This window comes from Salvelinus alpinus, chromosome 3, assembly GCF_045679555.1.
Source record: "Salvelinus alpinus chromosome 3, SLU_Salpinus.1, whole genome shotgun sequence".
NCBI classification, from domain to species: Eukaryota; Metazoa; Chordata; class Actinopteri; order Salmoniformes; family Salmonidae; genus Salvelinus; species Salvelinus alpinus.
In genome coordinates, this window is record NC_092088.1 from 22,137,039 (window position 1) to 22,154,974 (window position 17,936).

The 17,936-nt window shown below is 42.6% G+C and overlaps 2 protein-coding genes across 7 annotated transcripts in view; one reads left to right on the forward strand and one right to left on the reverse strand.

The window, feature by feature from the left end:
- Nucleotides 1-6,764, forward strand: part of LOC139570292 (transmembrane protein 150A-like) — a 29,790-nt gene extending 23,026 nt beyond the window's left edge. For 5 of the 6 annotated variants that reach the window (XM_071392059.1, XM_071392055.1, XM_071392057.1 and 2 more), the window contains 2 exons: nucleotides 3,740-3,917; nucleotides 4,310-6,764. In XM_071392059.1, coding sequence (XP_071248160.1) covers nucleotides 3,740-3,917; nucleotides 4,310-4,557 — 426 coding nt within the window. In that variant the 3' untranslated portion in view covers nucleotides 4,558-6,764. The other variant, XM_071392061.1, reaches the window with a different exon arrangement.
- LOC139570291 (S-adenosylmethionine synthase-like) overlaps nucleotides 6,057-17,936 on the reverse strand; it is a 15,479-nt gene continuing 3,599 nt past the window's right edge. Inside the window, exons 2-9 of the mRNA XM_071392054.1 lie at nucleotides 14,093-14,170; nucleotides 12,755-12,877; nucleotides 12,445-12,557; nucleotides 12,212-12,355; nucleotides 8,852-9,070; nucleotides 8,115-8,297; nucleotides 7,859-7,992; nucleotides 6,057-7,612 (exon numbers count right to left, since the gene is read on the reverse strand). Coding sequence (XP_071248155.1) covers nucleotides 7,510-7,612; nucleotides 7,859-7,992; nucleotides 8,115-8,297; nucleotides 8,852-9,070; nucleotides 12,212-12,355; nucleotides 12,445-12,557; nucleotides 12,755-12,877; nucleotides 14,093-14,170 — 1,097 coding nt within the window. The 3' untranslated portion in view covers nucleotides 6,057-7,509. The remainder of the gene's footprint in view (nucleotides 7,613-7,858; nucleotides 7,993-8,114; nucleotides 8,298-8,851; nucleotides 9,071-12,211; nucleotides 12,356-12,444; nucleotides 12,558-12,754; nucleotides 12,878-14,092; nucleotides 14,171-17,936) is intronic.

Genomic DNA, 17,936 nt, shown 5'->3' on the forward strand with positions numbered 1-17,936 from the left:
GTTACTACATGATTCTGTATGTGTTATTTCATAGTTTTGATGTCTTCACTATTATTCTACAATGTAGAAAATAGTAAAAATAAATAATTATTTGATATTGAGATAAAAACAGCTACATTGGAGCTTTAAGTGACAGTATTTTTGTGTGGGCATGTGCAGACAGGTCAGCAATGACAGCTCTCAAAAAAACTTGTTTGTGAAATCAACACCTTTTCACCACACTTGGGGTGTATTCAGCTGGTCAGTCTTTGTCATGAAAGGAGCGGGTGTTCTTAATATTTTGTATATACAGTGTCATTTATATGCCACTACGACTCCAGTTTGGACAATTGCTGTCCCAATTGTTGCGCAATTACTACAGAGTTATACATGTGTCTGTATGTGTGTGTATCGGGTGTGTTGATGGCGTAACAGGGAAATCCACGTGTGCTTACAAACCGTAGGGGGCCAGGTAGGGACAAGGGGTCAGAGGCCAGCCTTCCGGCAGTGCCTAAAATGTGCTGTGTCTGTATGGAGCGTGTTCATATTTGTCTTCACACTTCTGTGTCCCACCAGCCCCGGTTGTGTGTGTATCCCTCCTCTTCTTGCTGGGTCCTGATTGGCCTGCAGACTCTCCTCCCTGGCCTTGATGGAGGAGCCCTTCGCTTATATAATGAACAGTGTGTGCGTGTGTGAGGGTGTGTAAATTACAGTCCTCACCATATGCATTTGGACAGTTAAGCTAACATTTTTATTTTGTCTCTCTACTTCAGCATTTTGGATTTTAGATAAAATGATTAATACGAGTCGAAAATAAAGAATGTCATCTTTTATTTGAGGGTTTTTCATTACATATCTGTTTAACCATTTAGACATGAAAGCACTTTATGTATCTAGTCCCCCCATTTGAAGAAATCATAAGTATTTTGACAAATTCACTTATAGCGTATTGAAGTAGTCAAACATTTAGTATTTGGTCTAGTATTTGGTGTCTTGCGATTCTTCAAACTTGTTTGCCTTTTGTTTTGGCTGTGTTTTGGGTATTGCTCAATAGTAACTGTATGGTGAAAGTTGTTGGGTGTCGTTTTGGAGTCACTTTGTAAGTGAGGATAGAAGGCATTCATTTGGATGCTGCCATGATTATGAAAAATCATGAATGAATCATGAATAATGACGAGTGAGCAAGTTACAGAGGCACAAAGATTATACCCCCCCCCCAATGAGAGGATAATCTGTTGTTGTAGCCTCTGTCATTTTCATACTCATCATTATTCATGATCCGTTCAGGAATTTTCTTTATCTTGGCAGCATCACAATGAATTTAGAAGTGTTCAGAAACATCTTCTCTGCTCATTTAAAAAGAAAATCACTCCAGACACCATTCATTTACGTTTCAGGAAGACATACAGACAACAGATATGTGTGAAAATACCCTAAAATAAAATATGACATTCTGTACTATCATTTGATCTCAAATCCAAAATGCTAGAGTAAAGAGACACCATTTATATTTTAGCTCCACTGTCCCAATAAATATGGTGAGGACTGTATGTACATGTGTACTATTTGGTGACAGTGCGTACCCATGAGGGTAAACATTTTTTAACACCACTGTTTGTCACAGTGCCAACAAGGCTAAAGCCATAGTGGATGTGAGGAACTACTTCAGCACTTTTGACATATCACCCAGTGTTTGTGGATGGGATACACATACACGGGGAGTTTATGTATAGCAGGAATCCCTTTACAAGAGTGACTGTTATCCGGTTGAGAAACAACTCCAAGCTCCTTCTGCCATAGGCACATTTGAGAGGATTAGATACTCTTAATGCCATACAGTAGAAGCTAGGAGTCTGTTTGGTACTGGGCATAGGTTACTGTAGACTCTGTAAAGTATCTCACATGTCACAAAAATTTGGACAACCCTACTGTAGATCTTTTTCCAGGTGGTTAGTGAAGGCAGACTGTCCCCCAGCTAAAGAAAACTCTAGAAGGTCATGAACTCTAGACCTGGTACAGGTTCCCCACCCTGTGGTTTTGGAGTGTGAACATCTCTACCACCTCAGCCTATCATACAGTTGACCTTATTGTATTTGTGTAATCAATATACTAAAGAGGATTCTCATAGGTCAATACAGGGGTGGTCACTTTTTTCTAATTTAGCACATAGAAACTAGAGGCCATGAGTAACTTGGTCAAAAATAATGGCACAGAGTGGCCTATAGATGGCGCTGTTATAAGTAATCTTACTTAAACCCTCATATTCGTTACCCTGTTTGACCTAGAGACTTGAACTTTGCATGTAGGTGCTTTTGCTCATGCTGAACAAATTTGCCTCAAGGACTCATAAGGTCCGTCAGGATAGATTTTCCTCCATCTTGTAGCCCATGGTACATCTCTTAACTTAGTTTGAGAAAAGCTAAGGGATTGATTAAGAGATGGCTGAGTTATTGATAAATCAGGATTTCAGATTTTATGTGTTCATTTAAATCTTTCGTAAATCTACTCCACAAGGCCTAACAACATCAAACTTTTTAGGGTCATCAAAGTCATTGCCATGATGGACCATGTTAAGTTTGACATTGATATCTTAAAAATTAAGGAAACTATTAACAATTCACTTCTTTGACTATGTAATGCTAATACTTAAAATAATCATAAAAATCTTCTCATGGACTAAAAGTCAGATTCACTGCAAATTTGGTCTTTGGACTAATCACAATAGTCGCTAAATAGTTTGAGAAAATAACATGGATGCATTCAAAGATGGCCACACAATATATCAGCAGATGCATATTAGCACACGGCTAGAGTTATTGACAAATCAAAAAACAGATTTTATGTGTCCATTTAAACCACTGTAAATCCGCTCCATATTGGCCTATCAACTTGAAACTTGTCATCGCTATCATGGACGTCACTAAGATGAACCACACTGAATTTGGTATTGATATCTAAAAAACTGTTAACAACTCATCCTTTGTATATGTAACGCTAATGCTCAAAATCCTCTGCAATCATCTTCTCCTCATGAACCATATGTCAGATTCACTCCATATGTTCTATTTAGACACATTACATCAGACTTGAATGGTTTTGAGATTGTTTCTGCATTCAATATATAGAAGCTCAATAGATTAAGTAATGACTTTAAGAATGATTACCTGCTGCATTCAAAGATAACCAACCTACAGCATTTGTGTCATCCCTGTGGTATTGAGAGAGAAACATGGTAATGCTTTCACTAATGGCACATAAAGGAAGATAGTTCGGACATGATAGAGTGCTCGCAATCTTATCCAACTGATCTGGTGTCCTTTCTGTCATCCTGTGAACCCTGTTCATTGCTGCTCGCAGCTGTCTTTTTGTATGGTTATACTGAAGCTCCTCTGGTTTAGAGTGTTATTCTGATCCTCTGTTGTTCTCTTTTCCTGGAAACGAGTCCTTTTGTGTCAGATAGAGTAACACCCTGTTAACAGTGACTATACTCTCCACAATTTCTCTTTGAATAACCCTTTTTGGTTCCAGGTAGAACCCGTTCCACAGCCAAAATGATTCTTCCTGGAACCAAAAGGGGTTCTCCAATGGGGACAGTCGAAAGAACTGTTTTGGAAGCCTCTTTTCTAAGAGTGTGGTGTTGTTGGGTCATGCTCACCCATGCGTGTGTGCGTGCATGTGCTTCTGTGTCCGTACGTGCGTTTGAAGTACGCGTGCGTCCATCTATGTGTCATAAATAAACATTGAATTATTTGTGTTCCAGGTGGATTATGCCAAAGTGCTTCACTACGTGGGTGCAGGGGTGGCTTTTCCCACCAGTATACTGTTTGTGTGTCTGCAGTCAGCCCTGACCTACCGGCTGGCGAAGACCCAGAGAGAATATATCGTGGGCCACCTTCGACTGGGGATGAGCTTACTAGCCTTCATCACCCTGGTCTTCAGTATCCTTTACACTGGTCGTCACTGTAAGAGAGAGAGAGTCAGAGAGACATAAAGGAAGTACGTATGTGTTACATGGCCCCCTGCTGGATAAAGGCATATTTTGAATACATGCTTTTGATATATGTATGCGTGTGTGTATGTTTGTATGTGTGTGTGTGTGTGTGTGTGTGTGTGTGTGTGTGTGTGTGTGTGTGTGTGTGTGTGTGTGTGTGTGTGTGTGTGTGTGTGTGTGTGTGTGTGTGTGTGTGTGTGTGTGTGTGTGTGTGTGTGTGTGTGTGTGTGTGTGTGTGTGTGTGTGTGCGCGCGCATGTGTGTTTCCACATGCAATCTCTCAGTAGTCCCTCTGTCTAGATAGGTGCTGTTGTTCTCCTTAACCCTCTGTCCCTCCCAGGCGGTGTCTTCTTTGTCCAGGAGAGCTTTGCCCTGCAACACGCCTCCGCCATCTTTGAGTGGCTCTTCTGCATCATCATCATGCTCTTCTTTGGGACCTTTGCCTTTGAGTTTGGGGACATGTCCGGGGACACCCTTATGGTGCTGGCCAGAGGGGGTGTCCAGGGCTTTTCCAGCAGTGACCACAAGGCTGAGGAGGCAGGAGGGCCCAACCACCACTACCAACCAGATGGCATAGCAATGCTGTAGGCCTATCAAAGGGAGGCTTCTGTGCCCACTGACCAATCACAAACAGGGTTGGAGTGGGAAGAGTGGATGCCTGACCAATCATAGACCACCAAAGGGCATGAGGACGACAGACCCTCCAAATGGACCTGCTCGGTATTGCACATAGCTAAAGCACCCAAAGCTTTTCTAACCATTGACCAAAGACTAACATCGTGTTATTGCCATATTTGCACTGCGTTGCAGTAGACAGTACAGGGTGGATTGCAAAACATATGTTACAAGTGCCTTTTGGAAGGAACACAGGCAGGCGCGCACACACACACACACACACACACACACACACACACACACACACACACACACACACACACACACACACACACACACACACACACACACACACACACACACACCTTCCCTGTCCTTTCCTTTCATCATTACGTAATCACTCTTGATTACGAGAACTTGTTCGCTTGCCGCGTATCAGATCCAATGTCTTGAGTGAGTGCCTGAAAAATCTTTGATGACTAAGCAGAATATGGCTGGGTCAGTACCTGTGTTGTTATGTTTGGCCATTCAGACACTGAACTCTGCATCGCATTGTTTCTACTCAGGAAAATCTGTTACATCACCAGCTGTTGTTCAGTGCCTTTTGACAGGACCTTAAAGGGAAGTTAAAGTCAAACAAAAGAGGTATTGTTGTTTTCTGTGCTCAGAGATATTTGTTTTATATCAGAGGTTTGATTGTTGTATTGTGTGAAATAAAAGCAAATTGGGTAAAGGGAGGTTCTGTTCAGGTGCAGTGGCCCTTGTTGTTTCATTTTGTGAGGGACTATGCGAAAGGTGTCTGAAAACCTTTTTGGTGTTGTGTGTTACGCATTGAAACCAGTAGAGGGCCCCCTGATCAATGGTTTTGTTGCAGTGTCATCTGATGCAGAGAAAGTGTTACAGTGGGAAAGAAAGCAAACCAGAGAAATTAATCACTTTGAAAGTGTATCCTTGTACCAAATTGATGACAAGAATAAGAAATGTTAAAACAAACATGTTATTTTATGTATGCTGTTCAATTTTTCAGGTATTAATGCAAATATAGACACATCTGTCTATTTATCGTCTAGAACCTGTTTTTGTCATTCATCATTTTCCAAAGTGCTTTTGTATCTTAAAAAGAAAGATTCACCCATTTTGAATGTTATATTGTTCTTTTTGTTTATCTCTGAGCTGTGTTCTATTGATTCAATGTCTCATGCCAATCTGATCAATTGCTATTCAAGCAGGCAGAGATACGAAATGTATCACACCGGCTATGACAATTAGCGTTTTGAAAGTTCCATATCTTGAAAACTTGATTTCTGACATGCAAGAAAATTTGGGACTGTATCAACAGTGGACTAATGAAACAAATACCAAGGGATAGTTTGAGTGGATTATTACTTTAAGGTGAGCATTATCGATGCAGCAGCAAAGAATAAAACTATTTTCTGAGAATGAACTCTTATAGAGACTGATGAAAAGACATATACATTTCATGTTTTATTGTTCAAAACCCTATTTACATTTTCCTGTTATCTATTGACAAACTGTATATGAAGGATCTGAGTTGATCTGGTTTCAGAACAGTTACAGTAATGCAAGAGAGATGGTTATGTAGATGACGAGGCAAGCGGGACAAGGTAACAGCACTGACACATTCTCAGTCGTTTTTTCTACATTGAACCAAAATGTGGCTACATACCATTTTACTCTAAACCCTTCACGCTCAGAAAAAGCTAGCCCTGCCTCTGGTAATATCTCTACAATAAAAGCTTTCTAACATAAAAGCATGTAGAAGTCGTGTATCTTTCAAAGAGAGTTTGTGTATTTGTGCCTTGATTTGAATGAAGTTTCACAAAGCACTCAACTATACTAGTGAACCTCTAATTGATCAACGTTACTTGAAAACCCTTCCTTGAATTTTGTTAGAAAAAGTTTGGATAAAGGGAATTAAGAATGAACACCACTTCACATGTCAATCACAGCATGTCAAATACAGTGCAGTTAACAGATGTTCTTTGATGGTATAAATTAGTATTAAAAGACCCAGTGCAGTCAAAATAGTTTTTCCTGTGTTTTGTATCATATTGGACATATTGTTGAAAACACAGTTTACACAGGACCGTGTAATAAGCAGGTTTTGTATGGGTGGAGTTTTGGCTTGCCTGGTGACATCACCAGGCGGAATAAGTTAATAGACCAATAACAAAGTGAGTTCCAAACCTCTCTGCCAATAACAGTTATTTTTCAGGATACATATCCTTCCCATTAGGCCCCTCCAATTAGGTCCCTCACTCAGACCACTGTTTTTTGTATAAAAAAAAAGCTATTTGACCATTTTAATTTTAACTACTATAGTAAGGTGTTTAATTGTTTCCCACATTTTTTTGATATTGAGGTTTAAAAAATGGCTGCATTTGGGCCTGAAAGAATATGTAACTACTACGTAAAGTATGGCTAATCTACCTTTAGATTTGGTCATTTGCTTAATAACGACAGGCGGTTTTAGCGGTTACAACAGGCCTAAAGTGGAATTAACCCAATTTCTTTTTTATCCAGCTTAATGTTTTAGGCATTACTGAAAACAAACAAAAATGAAAACTGCACCAAAAAGGAAGTTGTGTTTGTGAGACAAGCCACATGTATGGGGGTATGTAGTATATGTTAAAAATACTTTGAAAATACCATACAGCCATCTCACATATCTGATGACCATCGAGGTCATAGCCATCACCCCTTCCCCACCCCTCATCATATGACCGAGATGTTTGGCTTTTCAGTTTTCAGCCAAAGAGAGAGCGAGAGAGAGTACACTCCCCCCTACTCCAACCTTTCCCACCCTCCCCTGTACCCCTAACAGCTGCCAGCATGGCTGTCGCGTACTGGTCAACATAGACAGCTGCCCATGTCACCGCTGCCCGTTGCCTGCCGCGCCACACACTAGAAGTTGAGGTTCTTGGCCACCTCCCAGGGAAACTCCTTCCTGCCAAAGTGGCCGTAGCAGGCCGTCTTCTGATAGATGGGCCTTTTCAGGTCCAGGTCTCTGTGGACAAATAGCCAGCAAGGTATTCCAGTCAAATCTCATTGCTGCCACTTAGTGTTGACGACAGGGAATATTTACATACACACAAGCACATAAGATTTTCTTTAGCATGTGACCTGATCAGGAAAAACTCTGGATCCTATTTGCTGCTTATAACTAAGGCCCAGAATTTCTCATGGCCTGGTTGCGTGATCAGGAAAAACTCTATGTATGACTGAGGGGAAATTGACAATAATATTGTCCCACCTGACAATGACCCCAGGCCGGAGGTCAAAGTTCTTGTTGACGATATGCAGCAGCTCCTTCTCACTCTTCTGGGAGGACCCATAGGTGAACAGGGAAATAGACAATGGTGCTGCCACTCCAATGGCATAGGACACCTGGATCACAAACACGCACAGGATATCAACTCCTCAGTTCCAATAGAAATGACTGTCATTGTTTACTTCGGTTCGGTTGACAGTGTCCAAAGGTTAGAGAAGTATACGGTTGAATCTCTCACCTGCACCAGCACCCTCCTGCACAGATTGGACTTGACCAGGGACTTGGCGACCCAGCGTGCGGCGTAGGCGGCAGACCGGTCCACCTTGGTGTAGTCCTTACCAGAGAAGGCCCCGCCACCGTGGGCACCCCAGCCACCATATGTGTCCACAATGATCTTCCTACCGGTTACCCCAGCATCACCCTTTCATAAACAGAGATGGGTGAATGTATGAAAGCGGACAAAGACTACAGGTTGTAATCCTTCACGCATATGAAATGATGAACTTGTCATCAATAAAATAAAACGATTCAAGCAGATACTTTGTGTGTTGACAGGCTGTGGATTCTACACGAATCACCACCCAGACACTACAAAGACCCAACCGTCCTTTGTAACTGAGCTACTGGAGAGGAAGGAACTCTTACTGATAACTTGAAGTGAACTGGAAGTAGATAAAGTAAGGTCAGGAAGATCTCCTCAGTGGAGGGAGGAACAGCCACCTTGGCTTAAAGAGGTGAGGGGAGGGCAGGTAGCCTAGTGGTTGAGAGCGTTGGGCCAGTAACCGGAAGGTCGCTGGCTCGAATCCCCGAGCTGACTAGGTGAAAAATCTGCCGATGTGCCCTTGAGCAAGGCACTTCACCCTAAATTGGATAAGACCATCTGCTAAATGACTAAAATGTAAAAAACCTATGTGGTCTCTAATAGCTCAACCGGGGTTGTTAGAACCTAACAAATGGGACAATGATAATGGTTACCTGGGGCCCGCCAATCACAAAGCGTCCGCTGGGCTGCAGGTGATAGACGGTGTTGTCGTCCAGGTACCTGGCCGGCACAACGGCCTTGATGACCTTCTCCTTCAGTATCTCCTTCTGCTCTTCCAGGCTCACGTAGTCGTCGTGCTGCACCGAGACGACCACTGTGTGAACTCTACGAGGGATCACCGCCCCGTTCTCCTGGGTGTAGTGAACTGTCACCTGGAGAGAAGGGGCGTGAGGGGAGAGTTTTCCAGCCCGGCACTAACACACCTTTAAAATAATATCTAATCAAATGACTAATCTTCATTCTGAGCCATACTTATATATCATTGTGTTGGGGGATTTTAGTATTCATGTTGACAAAGAAACTGACTATAAGGCCATTGAATTTATTAATATTTTGAGCTCTATGGACTTATGGTTATTACCAAGGGGCTTTCTACTGACATATCCTCTATTGTTGATGTTGCTTTATCTGATAACCACTGTATTTTTTACTACCTTGTTGCCCATAGCATAGGGTAATACTGAACGCATTATTAAGAAACACTATTTTACCTCTGAAGTTGCCACAGATTTTATTGTATGGGAAGTGTATGAACAATACTCCACCACCTATTCTGCCTTCCTCTTGTGATAACTTTAATAGCAAATTAAGGGCAGCCATTGATGCCATAGTTCCAGTTAAGTTGAAAAGGGACACATCCAAATGAAGCCCCTCGGATGAGTGAGGAAACTAATCAATTAAAGAAAAATTACAGGAAAGCAGAGCGCAAGTGGAGAAATTCAAAGTTCAAAGTTGCATGTCCATTATGATACTCTGAGAGAGCAACTTGGCACATACAGTACCAGTCAAAAGTTTGGACACACCTACTCATTCAAGGGTTTTTCTTTATTTTTACTATTTTCTACATCGTAGAATAATAGTGAAGACATCAAAACAATGAAATAACACATATGGAATCATTTAGCAACCAGAAAAGTGTTAAACAAATCAAAATATATTTTATTTTTGAGATTCTTCAAAGTAGCCACCCTTTGCCTTGATGACAGCATTGCACACTCTTGGCATTCTCTCAACCAGCTTCATGAGGTAGTCACCTGGAATGCATTTCAATTAACAGGTGTGCCTTGTTAAAAGTTAATTTGTAGAATTTCTTTCCTTCTTTATGTATTTGAGCCAATCAGTTGTGTTGTGATAAGGTAGGGGTGGTATACAGAAGATAGCCCTATTTGGTAAAAGACCAAGTCCGTATTATGGTAAGACCAGCTCAAATAAGCAAAGAGAAACGACAGACCAGCATTACTTTAAGACATGAAGGTCAGTCAATACTGAAAATTTAAAGAACTTTGAAAACGCTTTGATGAAACTGGCTCTCACAAAGACCGCTAAAGGAAAGGAAGACCCAGAGTTACCTCTGCTGCACAGGATAAGTTCATTAGAGTTACCAGCCTCAGAAATTGCAGCCCAAATAAATGCTTCACAGAGTTCAAGTAACAGACACATCTCAACATCAACTGTTCAGAGGAGACTGCGTGAATCAGGCCTTCATGGTCAAATTTACCAAGAAGGAGAGTGATGGAGTGCTGCATCAGATGACCTGGCCTCCACAATCACCCGACCTCAACCCAATTGAGATGGTTTGGGATGAGTTGGACCACAGAGTGAAGGAAAAGCAGCCAACAAGTGCTCAGCATATGTGGGAACTCCTTCAAGACTGTTGGAAAAGCATTCCAGCTGAAGCTGGTTGAGAAAATGCCAAGAGTGTGCACCTGTTGTTTTACGAAGCAAGTGACAAATAAAATTTGATTTGATTGATCTCCTGCGCCAAGATGAAATGTGGCACACTTCACTTTCGTCGCTACTGAACCCCTGGAACTCCAAATAGCACCTTGAGAGAGTTCTCAGATTCCCCAAAAAACAATCACTTTAGGGCTGGAGCTTTTCCCAAGGGCCCCTGTCCCTGTGGGACAGATCCCCTAAAGGCCAATGAGAGTTGTCTATGGGAAGATGGGGGAGGAGAGTAAAACAGACCACGGAAGAGTCCAGGCCTTGGAATCCATGTTCTCTACGTCATCATGGTCACGGTGTAAACCAATATCTATGACTGGGTTCAGTGTAAACACAAGAATAACTTCCAGTCCATTTGACTTTAAAGGCAATCACCTTGACTTGTGAGGATGTGCACATGATGAACTTGTGTGTGTGTGTGTGTGTGTGTGTGTGTGTGTGTGTGTGTGTGTGTGTGTGTGTGTGTGTGTGTGTGTGTGTGTGTGTGTGTGTGTGTGTGTGTGTGTGTGTGTGTGTGTGTGCGTGTGCGTGTGCGTGTGCGTGCGTGTGCGTGCGTGTGTGGAAGTTATTATATAAGACTGGATATTGGAAAGCAAGGGACAGTGGGTCTCCAAAAAAGGTGAGCTCCTGTTGCTTTGAGAGGGTTCATGTTCAATGGCCATTTATGAAAACACCTGACTGATGTATAATGGAATGATAACAAGGATCGGCTCCAGGCTCTTCAGTCAGAACATAACCAGGGATGGTCAAAAATGACAAAATACCGGAAAGATCAATATATCATAATAAACTACTGTATTTAACTAAAATACATGTATTTGTATGTTAAAATACACAAATACATTTGCAATTAACCGGCCAGAACAGCAACAACATTCTCAGTAACGTCTACTGAAACCTTTGACTTGCTATGACTGTGATATGTTGTTGTTTATCTGCCTTAGTTGAATGCACTGACTGTAAGTCACTTTGTATAATAGTGTCTGCTAAATAACCAAAATGTATATGTGAAAATGAACATATCAAAATGAACTGCAAAGCACACTGGGTACTATTATTGGCCTTATAATGTCATATCTAGATGGGATACAGTTTAACGTAATTCTCCTAGCCTGCTACATTAATTATCCTAACCTGCTGCGTAAGTTCCCCTTAAACCTGGTACGAAAAGTCAGTTTTGCTGTATCCCTTCTAGATTGTTTTGGGGGGTGGGGGGTGGGTCAGAGCTCATTCAAGTAATACACAGCATGCTTTGCAATTGTGCATTTTTACACACACATTTATATTTAGTTAATTTAGCAGATGGTCTTATCACACCATAGTGCTATCAAACTTCTGATACCAATCATGGGTGAAAGAGGGGTCACAAAATGGTGAACCTCTACAATAAACTGTATAGAAAAGTATTTTGTAAATACAAATTACAGCTCTCGAAAGTATCTTGTTACAGCCCAGCGTAATACAATTGACAACATACTCAAAAGTTATTGAAATGCATATTTCAAATACATGGATCCGAAATACTGCCCATCTTTGAGCTTAACCATATTTCTCTTCCATCATCATACCTGTGTCTTGGAGTCAGGGCGGAGCCAGGGGACAGTGCCGTTCCGCCTCAATTCAGCCATCTTGGCATTGAGTTTGTGGGCGAGGACGATGGTGAGAGGCATGCACTCCTCGGTCTCATCAGTGGCATAGCCAAACATCAGACCCTGCAAACCAAGCACAGGCAGTTAAGAATGACATCACCTCACACACCTAACGCCTCAGACCCCAATTGTTGAAGGATCTGTTTAATCACCTGGTCTCCTGCTCCAATGTCATTCTCCATCCGGTCAATGTGAACTCCCTGGGCGATGTCAGGGGACTGCTGCTCCAGAGCCACCAGCACGTTACAGGTCTTATAGTCAAAACCTGAGGGGTGTGAAACATGACATGCAATAACTGCCATGTGGGCCGGATTTAACTAACTTAATCTGGTCTGGGTGGGGGGGTGGGTATGTTGTGCACACCTGGGCTATGACAACTCATGCTGAAAATAAAAGGGTAGTGGGAGAACAATGTCATATATACTAGGGTAGAGGAAATTATTTATCCAAGTCCAATATTACCTTTATCTGAGTTGTCATAGCCGATTTGCCTGATGGTATCCCTCACAATTGTCTGGTAGTCCACGTTGGCCCGAGATGTAATCTCCCCGCAGAGTAGCACCATGCCAGTCTTACACACAGTCTCTGTTCACAACACACAATGGTTAGAATGCTGACCATATGCCTGATGATCATACGAGTGTACAAACATTAGGAACACCTTTTTGCACCCCTTTTTGCCCTCAGAACAGCCTCAGCAGGGACTCAACAAGGTGTCGAAAGCGTTCCACAGGGATGCTGGCCCACGTTGACTCCAATGCTTCCCACAGTTGTGTTAAGTTGGCTGGATGTCCTTTGGGTGGTGGACCATTCTTGATACCACAGGAGGACGGGCTCGTGGTAATGGCTGGAGCAGAATGAGTGGAATGGTTTAAATACCGTTCCATTCGCTCTGTTCCAGCCATTATTATGTGCCGTCCTCCCCTCAGCAGCTGCCACTGCTTGATACACACGAGAAACCGTTGAGCCTGAAAAACCCAGCAGCGTTGCAATTCTTGACAGAAACCGGTACGCCTGACACCTACTACCATACCCCGTTCAAAGGCACTTAAACCTTGTCTTGCCCATTCACCCTCTGAATGGCACACATACACAATCCATGTCTCAACTGTCTCAAGGCTTAAAAATCCTTCTTTAACCCGTCTCCTCCCCTTCGTCTACACTGATTGAAGTGGATTTAACAGGTGACATCAATAAGGGATTATAGCTTTCACTTGGATTCACCATGTCAGTCTATGTCATGTTCATAATGTTTTGTACACTCAGTGTACATTTTACTGAAAAGAATATAACATTTTGAGAAAGACGGTCCGTGGTTTCAGTAAATAATCCATGCTCAGGCCAAAGACTGAAGAACGTCAACAGCATCTGGGTCTGTATGTATCAAGCGTCTCAAGATAGGAGCGATCATATTCATTGTGAACTATAAGCCAGAAGTGATCCTAGATCAGCACTCCTCCTTCTCTGAGACGCTCAATACAGGTGTAGGATTTTAATTTGAGCCAGTTTGCTACAGTAGGAAAATAATCCTGCACCAACAGGAAATGTGAATTATTGTGTGGATTATAATGAAAGTTTTTGTAGAGGGTTGATACATTTTTCAATTCTGAAAAGTGGGAATTACAAACTTCAGGAGCCTTTTTAAACCTCAAATACACTACAAGTGTTAAATGTTCTGCATTGCAGGAAAGGTTCTCCTGCAAAAAGGTGATCAAGTTCTACATCGGTACATCCCTGATTAAAGGCTGAGAAGTTTGTCCTCTGCTGCTACATAGTGGTGAGATGTTCTCCTCCACTCACCACAGGCCACCTTGGCATCTGGATCCTGCTTCAGGTGAGCATCCAACACAGCGTCACTGATCTGGTCACATATCTTATCTGGAAAAATAATGTTGTAACGTCATTAATTTGTCAATGTCAACAATGTAGCCGTGACTCAGTTTGCATAATTGTTTGGTAATGCAACGGGATGTAGATTATTAATAAATCCGGGAGTGTATTTGGGGGATTAGCCTGACAGGAAGTCAAACCTGGGTAACTGTGGCTGTCAGTCCAACACCTTAACCGCTACACCAAGAGGTCCAATACTCTTGATCAGGTTGCTACTGTAGGTGTTGTACAGAAAGTATTCATACCCCTTGACTAACAGTGCATTCGGAAAGTATTCAGACCCCTTCCCCTTTTCCACATTTTGTTACGTACAAACTTATTCTAAAATGGATTTTTAAAAAGAATAATCATCAATCTACACACAATACCTCATAATGACAAAGCAAGAACATTTTTGTTTTTTTGTTGCTAATTTATTAAACATATTATCTATTACCTTATTTACACAAAAACTCAGACTCTTTGCTATGAGAGTCTAAATTGAGCTCATGTGCATCCTGTTTCCATTGATCATCCTTGATGTTTCTACAACTTGATTGGAGTCCACCTGTGGTAAATTAAATTGATGGGACATGATTTGGAAAGGCACACACCTGCCTATATAAGGTCCCACAGTTGACAGTGCATGTCAGAGCAAAAACCAATCCATGAGGTCGAAGGAATTATCCATCTCTGTTGCACTCCAATCAGGCCTTTGTGGTAGAGTGGCCAGACGGAAGCCACTCCTCAGTAAAAGGCACATGACAGCCCGCTTGGAGTTTGCCAAAAGGCACCTAAAGGACTCTCAGACCATGAGAAGCAAGATTCTCTGGTCTGATGAAACCAAGATTGAACTCTTTGGCCTGAATGCCAAGCATCACGTCTGGAGGAAACCTGGCACCATCCCTACGGTGAAGAATTGTGGTGGCAGTATCATGAGGTGGGGATGTTTTTCAGCGGCAGGGACTGGGAGACTAGTCAGGATCGAGGGAAAGATGAACAGGACTCCATTAACATCGACTGGGATGTAGTGGAGAGTTTCAAGTTCCTTAGTTTCCACATCACCAACAAACTATTATAGTCCAAACACACCAAGACAGTCGTGAAGAGAGCACAACAAAACCTGTTCCCCCTCAGGAGACTGAAAAGATTTGGCATGGGCACCCAGATCCTCAAAATAGTCTACAGCTGCACCATCGAGAGCATCCTGACCAGTTGCATCACAGCCTGGTATGGCAACTGCTCGGCAGCTGACCATAAGGCGCTACAGAGGGTAGTGCGTACGGCCCAGTACATCACTGGGGCCAAGCTTCCTGCCATCCAGGATCTATATAATAGGCGGTGTCAGAGGAAAGCCCATAAAATTGTCAGAGACTTCAGTCACTAGACTGTTTTCTCTGCTACCGCACGGCAAGCGGTACCGGAGCACCAAGTCTAGGACCAAAAGGCTCCTTAACAGCTTCTACCCCCAAGCCATAAGACTGCTGAACAATTAATCAAATGGCCACCGGACTATTTACATTGACCCCCCTTCCCCCCCATTTGTTTTGTACATTGCTGCTTCTCGCTGTTTATTATCTATGCATAGTCACTTCACCCCGACCTACATGTACAAATTACCTCAACTAAACTTCACCCCCGCACACTGACTTGGTACCGGTGCCCCCTGTATACTGTATAGCCTCGTTATTGTTATGTTATTGTGTTACTTTTTATTATTTCAACTTTTTTACATTAGTTTATTTGGTAAATATTTTCTTATCTCTTCTCTGCACTGGTTAAGGGCTTGTAAGTAAGCATTTCACAGTAAGGTCTGCGCATGTGACAAATACAGTTTGATTTGATTTGATCTCAAGGATGATCAAAGGACATTGGATGCAACTGAGCTCAATTTGGAGTGTCGTTCTCATTTACAACTGCGACCTGGCCAAGATAAAGCAAAGCAGTGCGACACAAACAACAACACAGAGTTACACATGGAATAAACAACTGCACAGTCAATAACACAATAGAAAAAAAAGAAAGTCTATATACAGTGTGTGCAAATGGCGTGAGGAGGTAAGGCAATAAATAGGCCATAGTAGCGAAGTAATTATAATTTAGCAAATTAACACTGGAGTGATAGATAAGCAGATGGTGATGTGCAAGTAGAAATACTGGTGTGCAAAAGAGCAGAAAAGTAAATAAAAACAATATGGGGATGAGGTAGGTAGATTGGGTGGGCTATTTACAGATGGGCTATGTACAGCTGTAGCGATCCGTTAGCTGCTCAGATAGCTGATGTTTAAAGTTAGTGAGGAAAATATAAGTCTCCAGCTTCAGTGATTTTTGCAATTCGTTCCAGTCATTGGCAGCAGATAACTGGAAGGAAAGGCGGCCAAAGGAGGTGTTGGCTTTGGGGATGACCAGTGAGATATACCTGCTGGAGAACGTGCTACGGGTGGGTGTTGTTATCGTGACCAGTGAGCTGAGATAAGGCGGAGCTTTACCTAGCATAGACTTATAGATGACCTGGAGCCAATGGGTCTGGCAACGAATATGTAGCGAGGGCCAGCCATTTAGAGCATACAGGTCGCAGTGGTGGGTGGTATAAGGGGCTTTGGTGACAAAACAGATGGCACTGTGATAGACTGCATCCAGTTTGCTGAGTGGAGTGTTGGAAGCTATTTTGTAAAGACATCGCTGAAGTCGAGGATCGGTAGGAGAGTCAGTTTTACGAAGGTATGTTTGGCGTAGTGAGTGAAGGAGGCTTTGTTACGAAATAGGAAGCCGATTTTAGATTTAATTTTGGATTGGAGATGTTTAATATGAGTCTGGAAGGAGAGTTTACAGTCTAGCCAGACACCTAGGTATTTGTAGTTGTACACATATTCTAAGTCAGTACCGTACAGAGTAGTGATGCTAGTCGGGCGGGCGGGTGCGGGCAGCGAACGGTTGAAAAGCATGCATTTGGTTTTACTAGCGTTTAAGAACAGTTGGAGGCCACGGAAGGAGTGTTGTATGGCATTGAAGCGTGTTTGGAGGTTAGTTAACAGTGTCCAAAGAAGGGCCAGATGTATACAGAATGGTGTCGTCAGAATGGTGGATCAGGGAATCACCCACAGCAAGAGCGACATCGTTGATATATACAGAGAAAAGAGTCGGCCCGAGAATTGAACCCTGTGGTACCCCCATAGAGACTGCCCGAGGTCCGGACAACAGGCCCTCCGATTTGACACACTGAACTCTGTCTGAGAAGTAGTTGGTGAACCAGGCGAGGCAGTCATTTGAGAAACCAAGGCTGCTGAGTCTGCCGATAAGAATACTGTGATTGACAGAGTCTAAAGCCTTGGCCAGGTCGATGAAGACGGCTGCACAGTACTGTCTTTTATCGATGGCGGTTATGATATTGTTTAGTACCTTGAGCGTGGCTGAGGTGCACCCGTGACCAGCTTGAAAACGGGATTGCACAGCGGAGAAGGTATGGTGGGATTCGAAATGGTCAGTGATCTGTTTATTAACTTTGCTTTCGAAGACTTTAGAAAGGCAGGGCAGGATGGATATAGGTCTATAACAGTTTGGGTCTAGAGTGTCACCCCCTTTGAAGATGGGGATGACCGCGGCAGCTTTCCAATCTTTGGGGATCTCGGACGATACGAAAGAGAGGTTGAACAGACTGGTAATAGGGGTTGCAACAATGGCGGCGGATAATTTTAGAAAGAGAGGGTCCAGATTGTCTAGCCCAGCTGATTTGTATGGGTCCAGGTTTTGCAGAAAAGTTGAGGAAGCCATTGCC